The sequence below is a fragment of the Typopeltis vanoorti genome, chromosome 11 (genome assembly GCF_054136105.1).
Source record: "Typopeltis vanoorti isolate ZY-2024b chromosome 11, IOZ_Tvanoo_1.0, whole genome shotgun sequence".
Classification (NCBI taxonomy): domain Eukaryota; kingdom Metazoa; phylum Arthropoda; class Arachnida; order Uropygi; family Thelyphonidae; genus Typopeltis; species Typopeltis vanoorti.
Window position 1 is genome coordinate 58,047,012 of NC_143559.1, and position 16,718 is coordinate 58,063,729.

A 16,718-nucleotide genomic window follows, 5' to 3' on the forward strand; every position below is an offset into this window, starting at 1 on the left:
TCTCTTATCCTTTCTGCTGTGCAGTTCCTCACAGTACTCTTTCCATCTGTTTTTGATTTCTAGTTCTTCTGTTAATACTTCTCCATTTCTGTATTTGATGACATTCAATTTGCTCTTAAACTTGTGCTTTAAGTCATGAACTAATTGAAACATCCCTTTATAATTGTGCCTCTTCATCTGGAATTCTATCTCTTCACATTTATTAGCATAAAAATTTTCCTTGGTCTTATCTGATTGTTTTTCTGACATCTTTTATATTCTTCAGTCCTTTTGTCTTTTTGTTTCTCCAACTGCCTCCTTTTGATCAGATCCCATGTTGAATCTTATATCCACAAGTCTCTTATTTGTTTAATTGGGCCTAGATACTTCTTGGCTGTATCCTCTATTATAACCTTGACCCCTTCCCACAGCATTTCAGGTGAGTTCTTCTCACTAGTTTCAAAAAGATAATCCAACTATGTTGATGTTTCTTCTGTGAACCCATTAGGGATTACTGTGACATGCAGTCTTGAGATGGACCTCACTTTTGAAGGGTTTGGAGTCTGTCTTATTTTGGCTCTTACTAGCTGATGGTCAGTACCACAGTCTGCTCATGGCCAAGTATGCACATCAAAGATACTTGTCTTCCACCATTGGAGAGCCAGGATATAATTGATCTGGTGCCTTGACCTATCAATACAGTCATACCTCGACTTACACTATCCTGACTTACACGAATCCGGAGTTATGCGGTTTCATATATGTATGTATTCGCTTCACGCCTCACCACTAGTTGTATCTTTCAGGTGCTGGCTGCATTCGCCAGTGTCACACATGCTGTGAACAAGCACTGACGTGTTTCGCGCGGTCTCCATTCATACACAATTTTTATAGTCTACAAACCTTGTGATTGTTTAATGTTATGTTCTTGATAAAACTTTTATCACATAAAAAATAATGTCGTCCAAAAGAAGCAAGTCTGATTCTTCTACAGCTAGCAAGAAAAGAAAAACATTGAGTTTGGAAACAAAACTCAACATTATTAAGGATTTTGAAGGCTGAATGAAAATTTGTGAGCTAGCAAAGAGGTTCGATCTACAGGAATCCACAGTAAGAACAATCATAAAAGAAAGGGTTACAGATTTTGGAGGACATAGATTCTAACGAGGAACGAATTGTAGCCACAAGGTAAGGAATAAAAAAATCATTAGCTTGCTATGAAGAAATTTTGCATGACAAGAAAAAGACATTATGCCATCAGACGAATCTATTAGATTTTATGAAACCATTGACATCGAAATAACTTTCTTTTTTTTATGTACGAAAAACTACAATTATGATTATATTTCTTAAAAAATATATGTGTTTTTGTAAACCTTTGGTCCCAATTAACTAATATTTTGTATGTTTGTATGCAAAATTATACCCGAGTTATGCGAATTCGACTTACACGCTTTTTGTTGGTCCCACCTACCACGTAACTATGGGGTATGACTGTATTAGATGCCCAAGTATAGGTTCATCGTTGGTGTTTCTGGCAGCTGGTATTGGCAATAACTAATCTGTCAGCATGGGTAAATTCTAACAGTCTTTCACCACAGGTGTTATGTTCACCCATACCAAACATGCCACACTCAGGCCTCACTTTCATATTCTTTCCCACTTTGGCATTAAAGTCCACTAAGATGAAAAGTACATCCCTTCTTGTAGGCAGTTCAGCACAGTCTGTAAGTTTTCATATAACTATTCACTCTCTTCATCAGGCCTATATGTAGGGTGCACATAAACTACAATGATTGACACACTGGTAGGATGAGTCTTATGTCTAATACAAAGTATCCTTTCATTAATGGGACTATACTCAAGAAGAGCTCTTGCTTAACTTTCCTCAGTACCACAGCTACCCATGATCAACTGATCTCTAATTCTCAGGATGTCAATTTTATACTTTTTTCCATCTCTTTACAGACAATATCAAGAGTATGTAGATCACACATATTCCATTTACCAATATAAAGTTCACTCTGAGGTTAATCCCATATGTTCTCTATTCCTTGTTTGCAGTAACATTAACTTATGTTTTAGATTGTAATATACTTCTTAAACAAGATCCCCCCCCCTCTGTGTAAGCTTTGAGTGAGGCACTGATTATTCTGTTGTTTTAAGGATACTTGCGACATAAGACTGAATGATATAATCACGTAATCACAAGAAAGATATTTATTTAACCAAATATTTCGGTCTGGAAATAGCAGACCATCGTCGGTGGTATTACAAGAACAGTTTAAAAAATATACAAGCTAGAATACTAACAATAGATCGTTGAAATTAGAACATGCCGCGTGATGTTATATCACTAAGTATGAAACGAAATATTTTGAAGTAGAAACATGATTGAATTTGCTATTAAAAAAAAAAAAAAAAAAAAAAAAAAAAAATTAATGAGTAATCTTGATTAGGCTTTCCCAGATTTTTGATATAGATATGCAGTCATTATGATTCAGGTTGGGATGATGGAGCAAGGCCTCCACGCTTTCCTTGAACAAACGTTCGAACCTATAACGGGATCTATGTAAGAGGCGCGTTTTGGACCAAAGGATGCTGTGGTCAGTTTCAATCCCGTGTTGAGCCAAACCAGACTTTTCAGGTTTATTGTGAAGAATGGATGATTGATGTTCTTGGATTCTTTTTTCAAGAGAACGTCCAGTCTGTCCAAAGTAAGAGAGATCACAGTTGCAAGGAATTTGATAAACTCCAGGAAGAGATAAAGTTGAGCGTTTGTCTTTAGGAGAAGGAAATTGAGAAGACAATTTGTTAATAGGAGAATAAGTAGCTGTTAAATCATATTTCTTCAAAATTCTTGCGATAGGTTCTGAAATACCGGAGATATAAGGAATAGGTACTCGACGTATTGAATCTTTGTTGTTTTGTGGAGGATTATAAGATGTAAGAAGATTATAAGATGTTACAACTACAGTATACAGGAAACCAACATTCACAGGTCGTTATATTCTGAAAGAATCAGCCCATCATCCATGTCATAAAACAGGAATTATAAAATGTCTCATCAAAAGAGCCAAAACTAATTGTTCTACTTTTGATTATCTACAGAAAGAACTTTCTACTATCCAGCAACACATGAAACTCAATGGCTTTTCTGAAAAGAGTATTCAACGTCTTCTTACATCTTATAATCCTCCACAAAACAACAAAGATTCAATACGTCGAGTACCTATTCCTTATATCTCCGGTATTTCAGAACCTATCGCAAGAATTTTGAAGAAATATGATTTAACAGCTACGTATTCTCCTATTAACAAATTGTCTTCTCAATTTCCTTCTCCTAAAGACAAACGCTCAACTTTATCTCTTCCTGGAGTTTATCAAATTCCTTGCAACTGTGATCTCTCTTACTTTGGACAGACTGGACGTTCTCTTGAAAAAAGAATCCAAGAACATCAATCATCCATTCTTCACAATAAACCTGAAAAGTCTGGTTTGGCTCAACACGGGATTGAAACTGACCACAGCATCCTTTGGTCCAAAACGCGCCTCTTACATAGATCCCGTTATAGGTTCGAACGTTTGTTCAAGGAAAGCGTGGAGGCCTTGCTCCATCATCCCAACCTGAATCGTAATGACTGCATATCTATATCAAAAATCTGGGAAAGCCTAATCAAGATTACTCATTAATTTTTTTTTTTTTTTTTTTTTTTTTTTTTTTTTTTTTTTTTTAATAGCAAATTCAATCATGTTTCTACTTCAAAATATTTCGTTTCATACTTAGTGATATAACATCACGCGGCATGTTCTAATTTCAACGATCTATTGTTAGTATTCTAGCTTGTATATTTTTTAAACTGTTCTTGTAATACCACCGACGATGGTCTGCTATTTCCAGACCGAAATATTTGGTTAAATAAATATCTTTCTTGTGATTACGTGATTATATCATTCACTGATTATTCTGCATGACAGCCGGTGCATCATGAGAGGTATTGGCAAGGGGGTTTTGACTTCAGCCTACTAGGGTGAGGCTAGGTATGCTCCCACTACGTAAGATGAAAAGAAATAGCAAAATAGGAAAGATTTACCCCTAACCCTTGAATGCTCTAATAACACTGGGTTGGGGGGGGAGCAAGAAGGCTAGTTACTATTCTATAGATAATATAACATGTATGTTACATGAAGTAAGGCATGGTATAGCATCAAGTACCCTGGTGGGAGGGGGATGAATGTGAATTTATAAAAACATCAGAAATGCATGTGAAGATCATAGTTGAAATCTATTAATGAATAATCTTTGTATTTTTGAATGTTAGTCATTCTACATATAAACAGAAGTTTGTTGAAGAAAAGAGCCTAACAGGTTTCAACTTTATATTGAAAATTATTGAAAGAATTACTAATAAGTATCTAATGTTATTTTATACTAAATAGGAAAACAATGTTTGACATAAATACAAACCTTGTATTTCTGTTGTAATGGTATGCATTATATTCTTTTAAGTAGTGCTCAAGTCCATTCCTTCTGAAAGTTCTTGCTTTCAAAACTTATAGTTTGTAACAAACATTGTTTTGCCTACTTTATTTAAATAATGATGGGTGTTATTATCCTTTCTTTTAATGAAGGTTTACATTAGCTTTCTTTTGTAGCTAACGTCAGTGATTTTTTGCACATCCTTTTCTTTGCTTTCTCACACTAAGAATTTTATACACAGGAATTGGAAGAAACAAAAGTACAGCTAGAGAAAGAAAAGAAAATTACAAAAGATCTATCTGCACAAACAATAAGATTGAATACTTTAGTGAAAACCAATCAAGATGCGTTTCGTGTAGAACAAGAGTTAGTGAAAAAGTTAAATGATGAAATCAAGATTTTAAAGGTATTTCATTTTTATTTTATTTTTATTTTTTTATTTTTTAATTCAAATACTGAAATGTTTTTACATGCTCTTTAGATTTATTTCAGTTTCCATAATTTGATAGGTCTGTCTGTAATATTATTGACAGAATTCTTAAAATTCCAAGTGAAGAAGGAACTGGTACTTTGCTTTTTTGGGGAGGAATAAATCACAGGAATTGCATTTTGATCACATGTAATATATACTGATTGGCAACCTCTTAGCTCTCAGAATAGCCTCAACTCATTGGGACAGTTTTTCATGCCAGAATACTCCATGCTGATGTTGGCACATCTCTAAAGAAAATGGCTCATTTCACTTCACTTTCTGGTCACTGACCTGCTCAATGAGAAAGTTTTATTTAGATTCATATCTGGTCACTGAGTAGGTCAGTACAGTGTGCTGGGATAACTTCTGCTCCTGACCATACTTATATGATTTGTATATTGTAGATTGGCGGCTCATTATCTGCTTGAATTAACTGTTACCAATTGGATAAACTGAGCATGAAAGGATTCATCTGGTTAGCAAAATAGTTCAGGTAAACTGTGGCAGTCAGATGTTTCTCCACGTATTGGGATGCTTACTTAATTTGATGCCTTGGAGACACATTTTACATGTTTTCACACCATCAAGCCATATCATTGATGTCTGTCATAAACTGATTTATGCTATATTCTGAACAACAGGAAGTTGGATTTGTCAGATTATGCAATCTTTTTTCCATTCCAAAAGTATCTGTGCAGTGTATGCATAGTTGCTTGTGTTTAGTTGACATGAGGGGAACAAGATTATCTGCTGCTGTTCCTCATTTTGAAAGGTCTGGTGTATTGTACATAATGATATTCCTAGTGTATATCCCTGTTTTGCACTGCCACGTATTTGATCATTGCTCTTCTATTAGACAAAGACTGCATGAATCATGTAACCTTGCTCATAGATGAATGCTTTCTGGTGAATGGACCAGTTACCTAGTACTGACTGTCTATATGCAGTCATTTGTTGGGCTGTTATCATATTGAATTGCACTCTCTCCTCTTATGTGTGTGTGTGTGTGTGTGTGTGGGTGCAGGCGCCATGTATTCACAGAGTGAGCAGTGTTGCTCATGTTTGATTTTAGTGTATTCCTATTTTAAGCTGAATTTTTTTTTCTTAATTTGTGTAATCTGTTTGGCAGTTATCTTGGAGAATATTGGAGACTGTCATATTCAGCAACGTAGTTTGTTTTGTATGTATCAGTATTTGTATCATAATCTGTTAAGCCTGATTCCTAATAACTATTGATGCTTGTTGTATAAGTAGAATATATGTATAAATGAAGTGGGACAATGCATAAAGACGTATACACTAAATACATTTATAAATGTTTTGTTGTGTCTGGACAGGAAGACTATAAATTCGTGTGCCTAAAATTTTCTTCTTGAAAAAATGTCATCAAGTCTAATATTATGCAATTAAAGCTTTGACTGGGAAGAAATAAAGATGACAGAATGCAATGAAATAGTTTGAGAAGGCTTAAGTTCTTGATTTGTTGCATAACATTGACAAAGTAATTTAAAGAATTGATGTAAATAATAGTTACTTATGACTTCAACTAAGGTACTGATTAAGTTAGCTCAACCATTTCCATTATATTCATGAATCATTAACAGTAACACATAGGCAATATAGATGAAGCCAAAATTAATTCTTTCTTTAAATTAATATTCAAGCGAGTAGCTCAGTTACTGGCAAAACTATGAATATTATAAAAGAAAAAAATAGATCCAAGAAAAATAAAAATTAGAATCACCAAAAAATAAAAAATAATGTAAGAATTTTATCAAAGAAAAACATTGATTTACTATAGAACAAAATATCAAAGTAATACAAAGATGTCTAGTAGCAAATCTCAGTATAAATAGCATACAAGATAATTATCTGATATTCCCTGTGAAATTGATATAAACAGTGTACTCAGTTCAATAAGTTTACATCTAGGATTCAAAGATTACTCAATTTCTTTGGCACAAAAGAATTTACAGAAGAATTTTATAGTTTTTTTTTTTTTTTTCACTTGCCCAGAAGAGACTGGAAACTGGTGGTAAAGCTTATTACATTGGATGTTCATAACAGTATTTTTTAAGGATATTAGAACATTGACTAAATATTAATTCTAATAAATTTAATTAATATTTCAAATATTTTGACAAACTCAAAGTGCCATCATCAGAGAATAATCAGGAATCCACTGTTTGGCTATACCAGGTAGATGTGTTCTCCATTTGGCCACATGATTGAATGCTCTCAACACCTTTTTAACATCTAAACAACCAACATCCCAGGATCCAGTTCACTTTAGAAAAAGAAAACAGCAGTCTCCCCTTCCTTTGATTACATGCCAATTTTATGGACCCTTGGCATTCTACAGACAGCCCCCCACACACATAGCTAGATACATTCACCAACAGTTATCCCTCTCCCCCCTCCCACCATCAATATGAGATTATAAAATCCCTGTTTAACAGGGAAAAATTGATTAGCTTTGATAAGTCTCCCCCCCCCCCCAGGGGGAACCTGTCCATGGTGGTGGTGGGGACCTCCCAGTGATGGTACTGGTTCTTTTCATTCTTCTTTTTTCTTTATTTTTCTTTCTACTTCTCCTCCTGAGTCTTTTAAGCTATCCTGTCTTCCAGACATCATTTTTGCAATCCAACACGCTGCTGCTACATTTTCTATGAGGTGACCCATGGGGATCCTGGTAGTTGCACTACTCTGGCCTCTGCTTCAGCAAGATGACGATTCTGGATGGCTCAGTTAGCACCATCAGATAGCGAGCTTGTCTGCTTGTGTCAACATTGCTGCAGTCAGCCTCCCACACCATGAACTGAAGTATGAACCCAAGGCTTTGTTGTAATGCCGGTATAGCATCTGGGGTTGCCTTGCCATTCCTCTCCCAAGCATAGTCATTGCATCTAGGGTTGAGTGGGCATCCATGTGTGGTTCCATGGTGGGTAGAGAGCTTGCACCAAACCAAAAATCCTTTGAGCATAAATTTTTCAGGGACCCTCACGAGGTCCCAACCAAGTATTGATGCCATAGATTCAAGTAAAAAACAAAAGATGTGACAACAGCATAAATGTACTAGTTTTTTTTGTTTTTATTATCATCTGTGCAACAGGTGAAAAATTAATAGGGAAAATGTCACCTTTCTTTATTCAAGAGTTCTGGACTGTAGAATCTTCCAAACTATTAAACTATGATCTGATATCCTTGTGGAATGATCTTGTCAGCAATACTCAGAAAAACTATTGAGTGCAACATCAAAGGGTGGAATACTAACTACAGTAATAAATTGCTAAACTCTTCTAGAAGAATGATATCAGAATGGGATCTTCTTAATGTTCCTGACGGGAAAATATTTTCAGAGCTTAAAGATAGGGAATGACTGATGTGAGGCATATTCTGGTACAGAGAGAGAGAGAGAGATGATCGCCTGGTTCTGATGAGGACAGAAATGTCATCCCTACATTTGATGTATTATCAAAAGATACCTGCTTTTATGGATGTTAGAGGTTTAGGTGTATTAACATCTGTAAAAGCAGGGTATCTCAATTGTTCCATTAGGCTGTACATCCCTAATCTGCTGAGATGCTTTAAATATCAAATATGGACATGCCCAAACTTCTTGTCTTAGCTTTACCATTTGTATCTGATGTAGTAGTAAAGAGCATGATAAAAAAAACTTGCTCTGCAAAGAAAGCTAAATGTGTCAACTGTCAGGAAGATTATCCCGCCTACTCCTATACTCCTATACGTGTCACAGGTGGAAGGATTAAAAAGAAATACGTAAGGTAAAAAAATAACAAAATATATCAGAATGCAAAGAGGAAGCTAGCCACCACCACATCTATCCTGAAATCTTATGCTGAAAAGGTGACAGTTAAGAAAATATCAATAGCAACTCAAACCTCTATGCCTATTTTACCGCCTGATAATTTCCCCATACCTGAACTTTATGATTGAGTGCTTCTCTATGGAATGCATCAATTACATGACCTGCATCTCTAATGAAATAATTCCAAAAATGATGCCATTTGATGAGAGATCCCCTTGTCAAGAGAATTATGTTAAGAATCTCACTAAAGATAAACCACTGGGGGGGGGGCACATAGGGGAAAAAGATACTTTTGTATCCTCGGAAAATAAATTAAACTCACCAAAGGAACCTGACACATCAGATGATATATTTATTAAACGTTTCTCCAAAAGAAGAGATAAACACTGGCCATCCATACTTCCCTAAATCAATAGATAAATATAAGCCTGACAAAGGTAAGTCCTGAACATCATGGAAATTGGAAAAGCCCGCAAAGCCAAAACATTAGGAAAATTTCTACAGTGGAACTGTCATAAACTTTGCCATAATTTTGATGATATCAAGGCTCTAAAAGAAACGCAAAGTTTCTGTCTGCAGGAAACTTAGGTAAAACTCGGTGAGGATCCAATCTTAATGCATTATGGGATACTATAAATTAAAGATGACAGGAAATTATATTCTTGGTTTAATCCTTTATGCAAGTGTCAGCAAACAAAGTTTACACGTGAAGTATCTTCACCACTGGGCTACTTGTATACAGAGGCTAATGACTTCACATCAGTTGCCTTAGTATCCATTAATGCAAGGCACACATCCTTTTGGGTGTGTATAATGCTGTGCATTATGGGAAGGGCCACTACCAGACCAGTTTCAACCTTGACTGAGGTCTCATTGGTGGGAACCAGACCCAGAAAGGGATACCAAGATTGACAGAAGTCATGTTTCACATATACAAATAGTCACACTATTTGTATATGTGTCACACCTTATTAAAACACTGTGGATTAGAATATTTTTCAGATTAGACTCAGGATTTGAGTCCTTAATTTATAGTATAACAAGTGAAAAAACTTTATCTCTAATCCAGAATATTTTAATAATGTGTGACACTTTTTGACTACTTGTGTATGTGAAATATGACTTCTGCATTACTTCAAACTTGGTATCTCCTCTAGGTCTGGCTTCCATTCATGAGACCTCAATAAAACTTGAAACTGGTCTGGGTAGTTGTCCCTTCCCATAATGCATTGCATTATACACATCTGTAATGATGTGTTTTGCATTATGGGATACTAAAGTAACTGATGTGAAGTCATTATATACAAGTAGCGCTGTCGTGAAGATACTTTATGCAAAAAACATTGTTTGCTTATGCTTGGATAAAAGATTAAACCATGATATAATTTCTTGTTATCTTTAATATTTACAGCTTAATACTGCTCAGGAAGCAGTAGCAATTTGAATATTTGAATAAATGGAACACACTGTGAAATTTCTTATTACAGTGTGTTCCATTTATTTACTGCCAAGTTATGAGTTAAATGAGATTGAACTTAATAATCCTATATTACAACTGCATTAGCCCATACTTCTCATGGATCACTTTAATAGCCACAAAGCTCCGTAGTGTAGTGCCAACACTAATAGACAAGATTGTATCATTTAACGAATGCAGAACAGTCAGGACTTCATGATTTAAAGAAGATAATAATAATCAATACGTTTTTCCTACTCACTTGTATTCTGCATTGATTTTACGCTCTGCTCCCCCTGCCATTTTACCACTGCTCTACTCATTTGGAGAGAAATTTATGAAAGTGATCATTTTCATGTTATTTACACTGTCTTCACAGGATCCATATTCTGCTACATGCATGCCTATAGAAAATGGACCAGGCTGACTGGAATACTTCTTCTCATCTTGTAATGCTTAATGCTGAACCAGTCAAACATCTAGCAGTGAAGTATGTCACGATTACATTGTCCAGGTAGCAGCTGCCACAATTCCAAAAACATTATTCCCAAAATCATATTGGAATCCAGAATGTCAAGCACCCAAAACAGATCTAGACAGAGCATTGTATATTTCTGAGATATACCACCTTCAAATCTAATAGCTTTTAAATGTGCTCAGGCCGAAGCATGTTATGTAGGATGCCAGAGTCAAAATCATTCTTGGATCCAATTTATATCATTGATTAATCAAACAACCAATGCAGAAATGTATGGAATAAAATCTGGAAAATGAAAGGTAGATATAAAATGCACCATTTGTCTACCTTGGAACATAATGAACATGTTGTTGCTGATCCTAAATCTATTGCAGATACTCTGGGAGAAAATTTTGTTTGAAATTCAGCAATAGTTTCACATCCTAAAGAATTTTTAATATTGAAAGAACATCAAGAGAAAAAACACCTAAAATATTCTACCAATGCGCTAAAGCCATATAATCAGCCTTTCATTAAGGAGGAACTTAATGAAAGATTCTTCTACTCTGTCAATGCCAGTGCAGTAGTTCCTGATGACATCCATTATGAGATGATAAAACATCTTCCATCATCTGCTATGGATCTCCTTCTCTTAATATATAACAAGATCCTTGGAATAAGTCAGTTGTCAATGCCATCCCAAAACCAGGAAAGAACCCAGCAAAAGTGAACAATTGCTGTGACCAGCTGTCTATGTAAGATATTGGAGAAAATGGCTAATACCGAACTTCTCTAATATTTAGAATGCAGTGATCTTCTCTCCAATGCATGATGTGTCTTTTATAGACATTGTTCAACATTCTACAATTTGGTTCATGTAGAAACAGTATTAGCTATGCATTCTTTAAATGAGAAAATCTGATTTCAGTGTTCTTTGATATGCCATATTAAAAGACCTCTAGAACCTTGGTCAGAGGGTGTGTTTCTTTTTTTATCAGCATGAACATTTGTAAAATGTTCTAGTCTTGAAGGCTTCATAGATTCATTTGAAAAAACTTTTTGGCAAATCAGGCACATTGGCAATGTTTTGTTTGTAGGTAACTGAAAAAAACCATATTTCAAATATTCAATACTATATTGTCTACATTTCTTCTTGGGTTCAGTTATGATGTTATCTTTAAAAAAAAAGTTAAATTTACAAAATTGCTACAATGCAATTTCTGATGTACCTAAACCAAATTATTTTTACAAGAAAAGGTATAAAAATATTCACATGAAACCTGTTTAATTGGAACAACAATAATTTGCTTTGTGTATAATCTGTGTAAGTAAGGTACCGAACTAGGTATCGAATATACACTAAAATGTTTATGTATTACATCAGATTGCTAACTGCTTGTCACACAATACAATCTAAAACTGATTTCATATGTCTCTACACCTACTCTACAACTTTCCATCCACCAACTACTGCAAATCGCAGCTACTATCATCTACACCAACGTCATCTACTGCCTACCACCACCACAGACATTATTTTCACCGACAATCACAAACATCTATGCCCACAGTGGGATTAGACCCCACAGCTTTTTGGCTGGAGAGTGGATACGCTAACCACTTGGCCAACAGGCCAGCATTATAGCATACTTAAGACAATTGATGTGAAGTCATTAGCCTCTACATACAAGTAGCTCAGTCATGAAGTTACTCTGCAAATGTTGTTTGCTTATACTTGGATAAAAGATGAAACTGAGAATATAATTTCTTGGCATGTTTATTTTTTGTTGTTTCAGTTATTTTCTCTTGGTATTTTCCATAAAAACTGTTTACAACAGCCCATAATAAAAACTGAGTTTTTTTAGGTATGTTGTGGGGAATTTGCAAAGTTAAGTTAGAAAAGAATTCCTGAAAACTATTCTTAAAAACTGAGTTTATTGTGAGGGAGCCTAACTAAGGATCCAATCAGTGTTGTGTACGTGATGTTATGCACATTAGCAATGAAGAAAAAAAGTATATGTTAATTTGTTTATAATTTAATTTTCTCTGTATTTTATAGGGAACAAATTCTAATGGACCATCCACTATTTCTAGCCAAAATAATGAAGTGAGCATAATATTTAGTTTTTATATATATATATACACATTATCTATAAATATAGATATTGCATTATCATAATTTTTTAGCATAATTTAATTTTTTTCTTTGATTTAAAATTGTATTTATTCAAAATTTTAAAAATGTCACAATTAAATGGTATTGCATTAAAATTATTAAACACATATATATATATATATATTTATTTATTTTTTTTAATGTAAATACTCAATATATGTAATGTTTATGAATATAATACTTAAACTTTTGGATAACTGCATGTTTGTGACAGTTTAAAAATGTGGCATTATCTTCATTTTTTAGAATAATTTAATTTTTTCTTTGATTTAAAATTGTATTCAAAATTTTAAAAATGTCATAATTAAATGGTATTGCATTATTATCACCAGAGACCTTCATGGAGTTAAGGACTCATCAAGGAGTCCATACATCACCAATGCCTGTCGTCATACCTTAAACTCATTCACAGTACTCACTGTTCTGTGAAAGAAAAATCTTTCCCTCATCCCTTAACTACAAACAAACATAACTTCCACAAGATGCTGCTTGTCCTCTTCTGCCCTTTCCATATTACAAAAAATTTCCTTAAATGATATCCTGTGACACCTTTTGATAAATTTACAGACACATATATCACTCTCTTTCTCCTGTTTGCCAGTGTCTGAATTCCACATACTCTCAATCTGTTCTTATAATCTATGTTCCTTGCTGCACCCTTTCCATAGTTTCTGTATCTGCTCAGGAGACCAGATCTGCCCACAGTAGTCCAGGTGCAGTCGTATCAATGCCTTGTAAAGAGGCAAAATTACTTCTTTATACCTTTACATATCAATGTTCATTTTAGCATAGCAGTTATCCTCTGAATTGTATTTGCAAATTTTGACATACAACCTTTGAACTTCAAATTCCAAGCACCATAACTTCAAGAAAGTTATCATAGTAAGGTGCATAGTTTTACGCTTACTGACATCGAATTCACAGACTTTATCGTTTGCCCACAGTTCCAGCTTATTTAACACCCCCAACCAGCCATGACATCTATAGATGTTCAGCAATATCTGGATATGATTCTGTAACACCTATTGAATAACATGGATAAGAAGTGCAATTTGGCCTCACTCTAAGTGCTGTATATCAGTAGCTTTCCTGATTATCCTCTTATCTCGGCATCATCAGCAAACATCTCCTGTCAGGTCCTTTTTCAATATCATTAATGTATAGATTGAACAGTGGTCCAAGGACTGATCCCTGGGGTGCTACCACTGGTGACATTAAATCTGGTACATTCAAACCTGCACTGTAAACTGTTTTCTGATACCTGTTCATCAGCCACCTATTTATCTAAGTCAGTAGTTTGAATTCCAGTTCCATATTTTCCAGTTTATGCACCGATCTTTCATGTGGTATCCTATCAAATTTTCCAACACATAATGTGGCTTTCATAGACACTGATCAACCTTGGACCATCTGATCTGTTTAGAAACATGTATAAGAGATGCTTTACTGATACAACAACATGTCATTTTAGTGTTGGTCAACATGAAAAAAAAACTTTTGACACAGTCTGAAGATATGGTATATTAAAAGACTTGTTTAATTTTGGTCTGAGGGGACATCTTCCTGTTTATTAACACCTTCCTATCTAGCTTAGTCTTCCAAGTATGAGTGGGAAGCACGTTATCTCAGCCATATCATCGGGAAGAGGGAATTCCTCAAGGCTCTGTGTTAAGTGCGACCCCTCTTAGCTATCAAAATGACTCAATTACTGAGCAGCTTCCTCCTACAATAAGTGATTGCCTTTATGTTGATGACTTCACAATTTACTGTCATTCCTGCAATATGAGGGTCATTGAAAGGTAATTTCAACAAGCAATCGATCATGTCCCTTCATGGACTCTTTGTCATGGGATTTTCTGCAGAAAAAACTCTGTACACTTCTTCCAAAAATGCACTCCACACCAATCCTGAGTTAAGAATGGGACAAACTGTTATCCCAGTAGCACTCGAATTTAAGTTTTTTCTTTGACAGAAAGCTATCATTCTTTACACACATTCATCATCTTCGCAGAAAAGTCCAAAAAAAAAAAAAAATCATTGAATATCCTCCGTACTTTACCTCTACTGAATGGGGTGCTGATCGATGTTCCTTGCTTCACATTTATCGTGCACTTGTATGTTCAAAGCTTGGTTATGGATTCCAGGTTTACAGTTCTGAGGGAGAAAACACACTAGTGGTTGGGCCCAATCCATCATCAGGGTATCCAAACAGTTGCTGGTACTTTTTGCACATCACCCATTCAAAGTCTTTATGTTGAATCAAATGAATCCCCTCTATCACTTAGATGAAAACATTTCTCTTAATTATGCCCTAAAAATAGAGTCCCTTCCAGATCATCCTACATGGACTAGTCTCTTTTCTCTACATTGAGAGGTCCTGTATCACATATCAAACTGATATGTGATACAGGACCTCTAAATGACATTTTTACTTGTCTGGCCGAGCCCTATATGCCCAGACAGATGTTATCAGGCTTGGACAAATTACATGACATTTTTAAATTTTTACAAAGAATTAATTTATTCAAATATTTGATTTTAAGTTTGTTTATATATAGATACCACAATGGATACTAAACCTTGCAGGTATTTTATTTATTCATTTATCTTATAACTATTTATACATGTTCTTTTGCATATGTTAAAAGTCCCTTATAAAGTTCAGTAAAAAGTTCAGTTGAATAAGGGAAATGGTTACATCATGATACTGCTAGACTTGACAGAATCATTTGACAAGATGCTGCATGGAAATTTATTACATAAATTGGAGTAAATAGGGATGTATTTATATAATGCTAGTGACAGAATTGGCATACATGAGACAGCAGTGCAAGTAAGGCAGAATTGAATCAGAAGAATGCAGGCACAGAGACTTTGTATTGAAGGCACTGGTGTTTAATTTGTACATTAACAGTATACAGGGTGGTTTAAGGGGAGATATCCATTTCCATGATGATGACAAAAATTGGATAGGCAGTACAGATGACCCAGTAGAGAACTAATATGGACCATGGGAATAGTTTGTTTACTACAGTGAACTTTCTATAGAATGGCATTGTGCCTATGGGCTGTTTTTAGAAATTTTCAGTAGTTTGTTTTGGTAGTGTTTGCTGTAGCAAGAGTAAAATTCTAGCTATAGCAAATCAATTATTAAAAGTTGTGTTGTGTCGTCCTGTCTTGCTGACTGATCCAATTATGATGGTTAGTTGAACTTATCCTTACTTCTTTAAATTCCGCGTTTTATTTGTCAGATGTTGATTGATACTGATCCGAATATAAAGAAATTTATATTATCCTGCACCACCTTATATTCAGATAAGTCTATATATTGTAGAGGAATCAATCATCAACTAACGTTTGCAATCTCACGTTTCTACAGGCCGAGGTTAATATTATCATTTAAGGCTTCCGCAAGGTCCGATAAATTTTTATGAGCGGTGCAATGAAAGAAAATCAGGTAAATATCAAATTGAATTCAATAAAACAAAACATTTAATGCAGGGTTATATAATATGTACATCTAAGTATAACTTTCTAAACCAGATAATGCAAAATTGAACAAATCCAAAATATCTCTGAGATACAAGTAGCTATTCAGTTAGGTTTTAAGATTAAAGCTAAAAATCTTAGATCTTATTATTCAAGACATAAGCATTTCTATCACAACTTGTTTCTATTCTATGAGACAAATCAAGTCATCTACACATCAATTTAGTTCTAGTACTCAGAAAAAATACAATGCAATAGGTATCAAACATTCAACTCTCAGTTTTCTATATTCTGCCAATTAATATAAAATAGTTTTCACAGTTCAAAGTTCCAGAATTCACAATAAATATTTTTATAGTTGGCTTCTCTAATTCACTTCT

At 34.6% G+C, this 16,718-nt stretch overlaps 1 protein-coding gene across 1 annotated transcript in view; it reads left to right on the top strand.

Annotated features, from left to right (window-relative positions):
* The window catches only part of LOC150101609 (uncharacterized), a 137,336-nt gene that overhangs the window by 90,418 nt on the left and 30,200 nt on the right, over positions 1-16,718 (top strand). The window contains exons 7-8 of the mRNA XM_090399856.1: positions 4,701-4,865; positions 12,733-12,780. Of these exons, the coding sequence (XP_090255982.1) occupies positions 4,701-4,865; positions 12,733-12,780 (213 nt within the window). The remainder of the gene's footprint in view (positions 1-4,700; positions 4,866-12,732; positions 12,781-16,718) is intronic.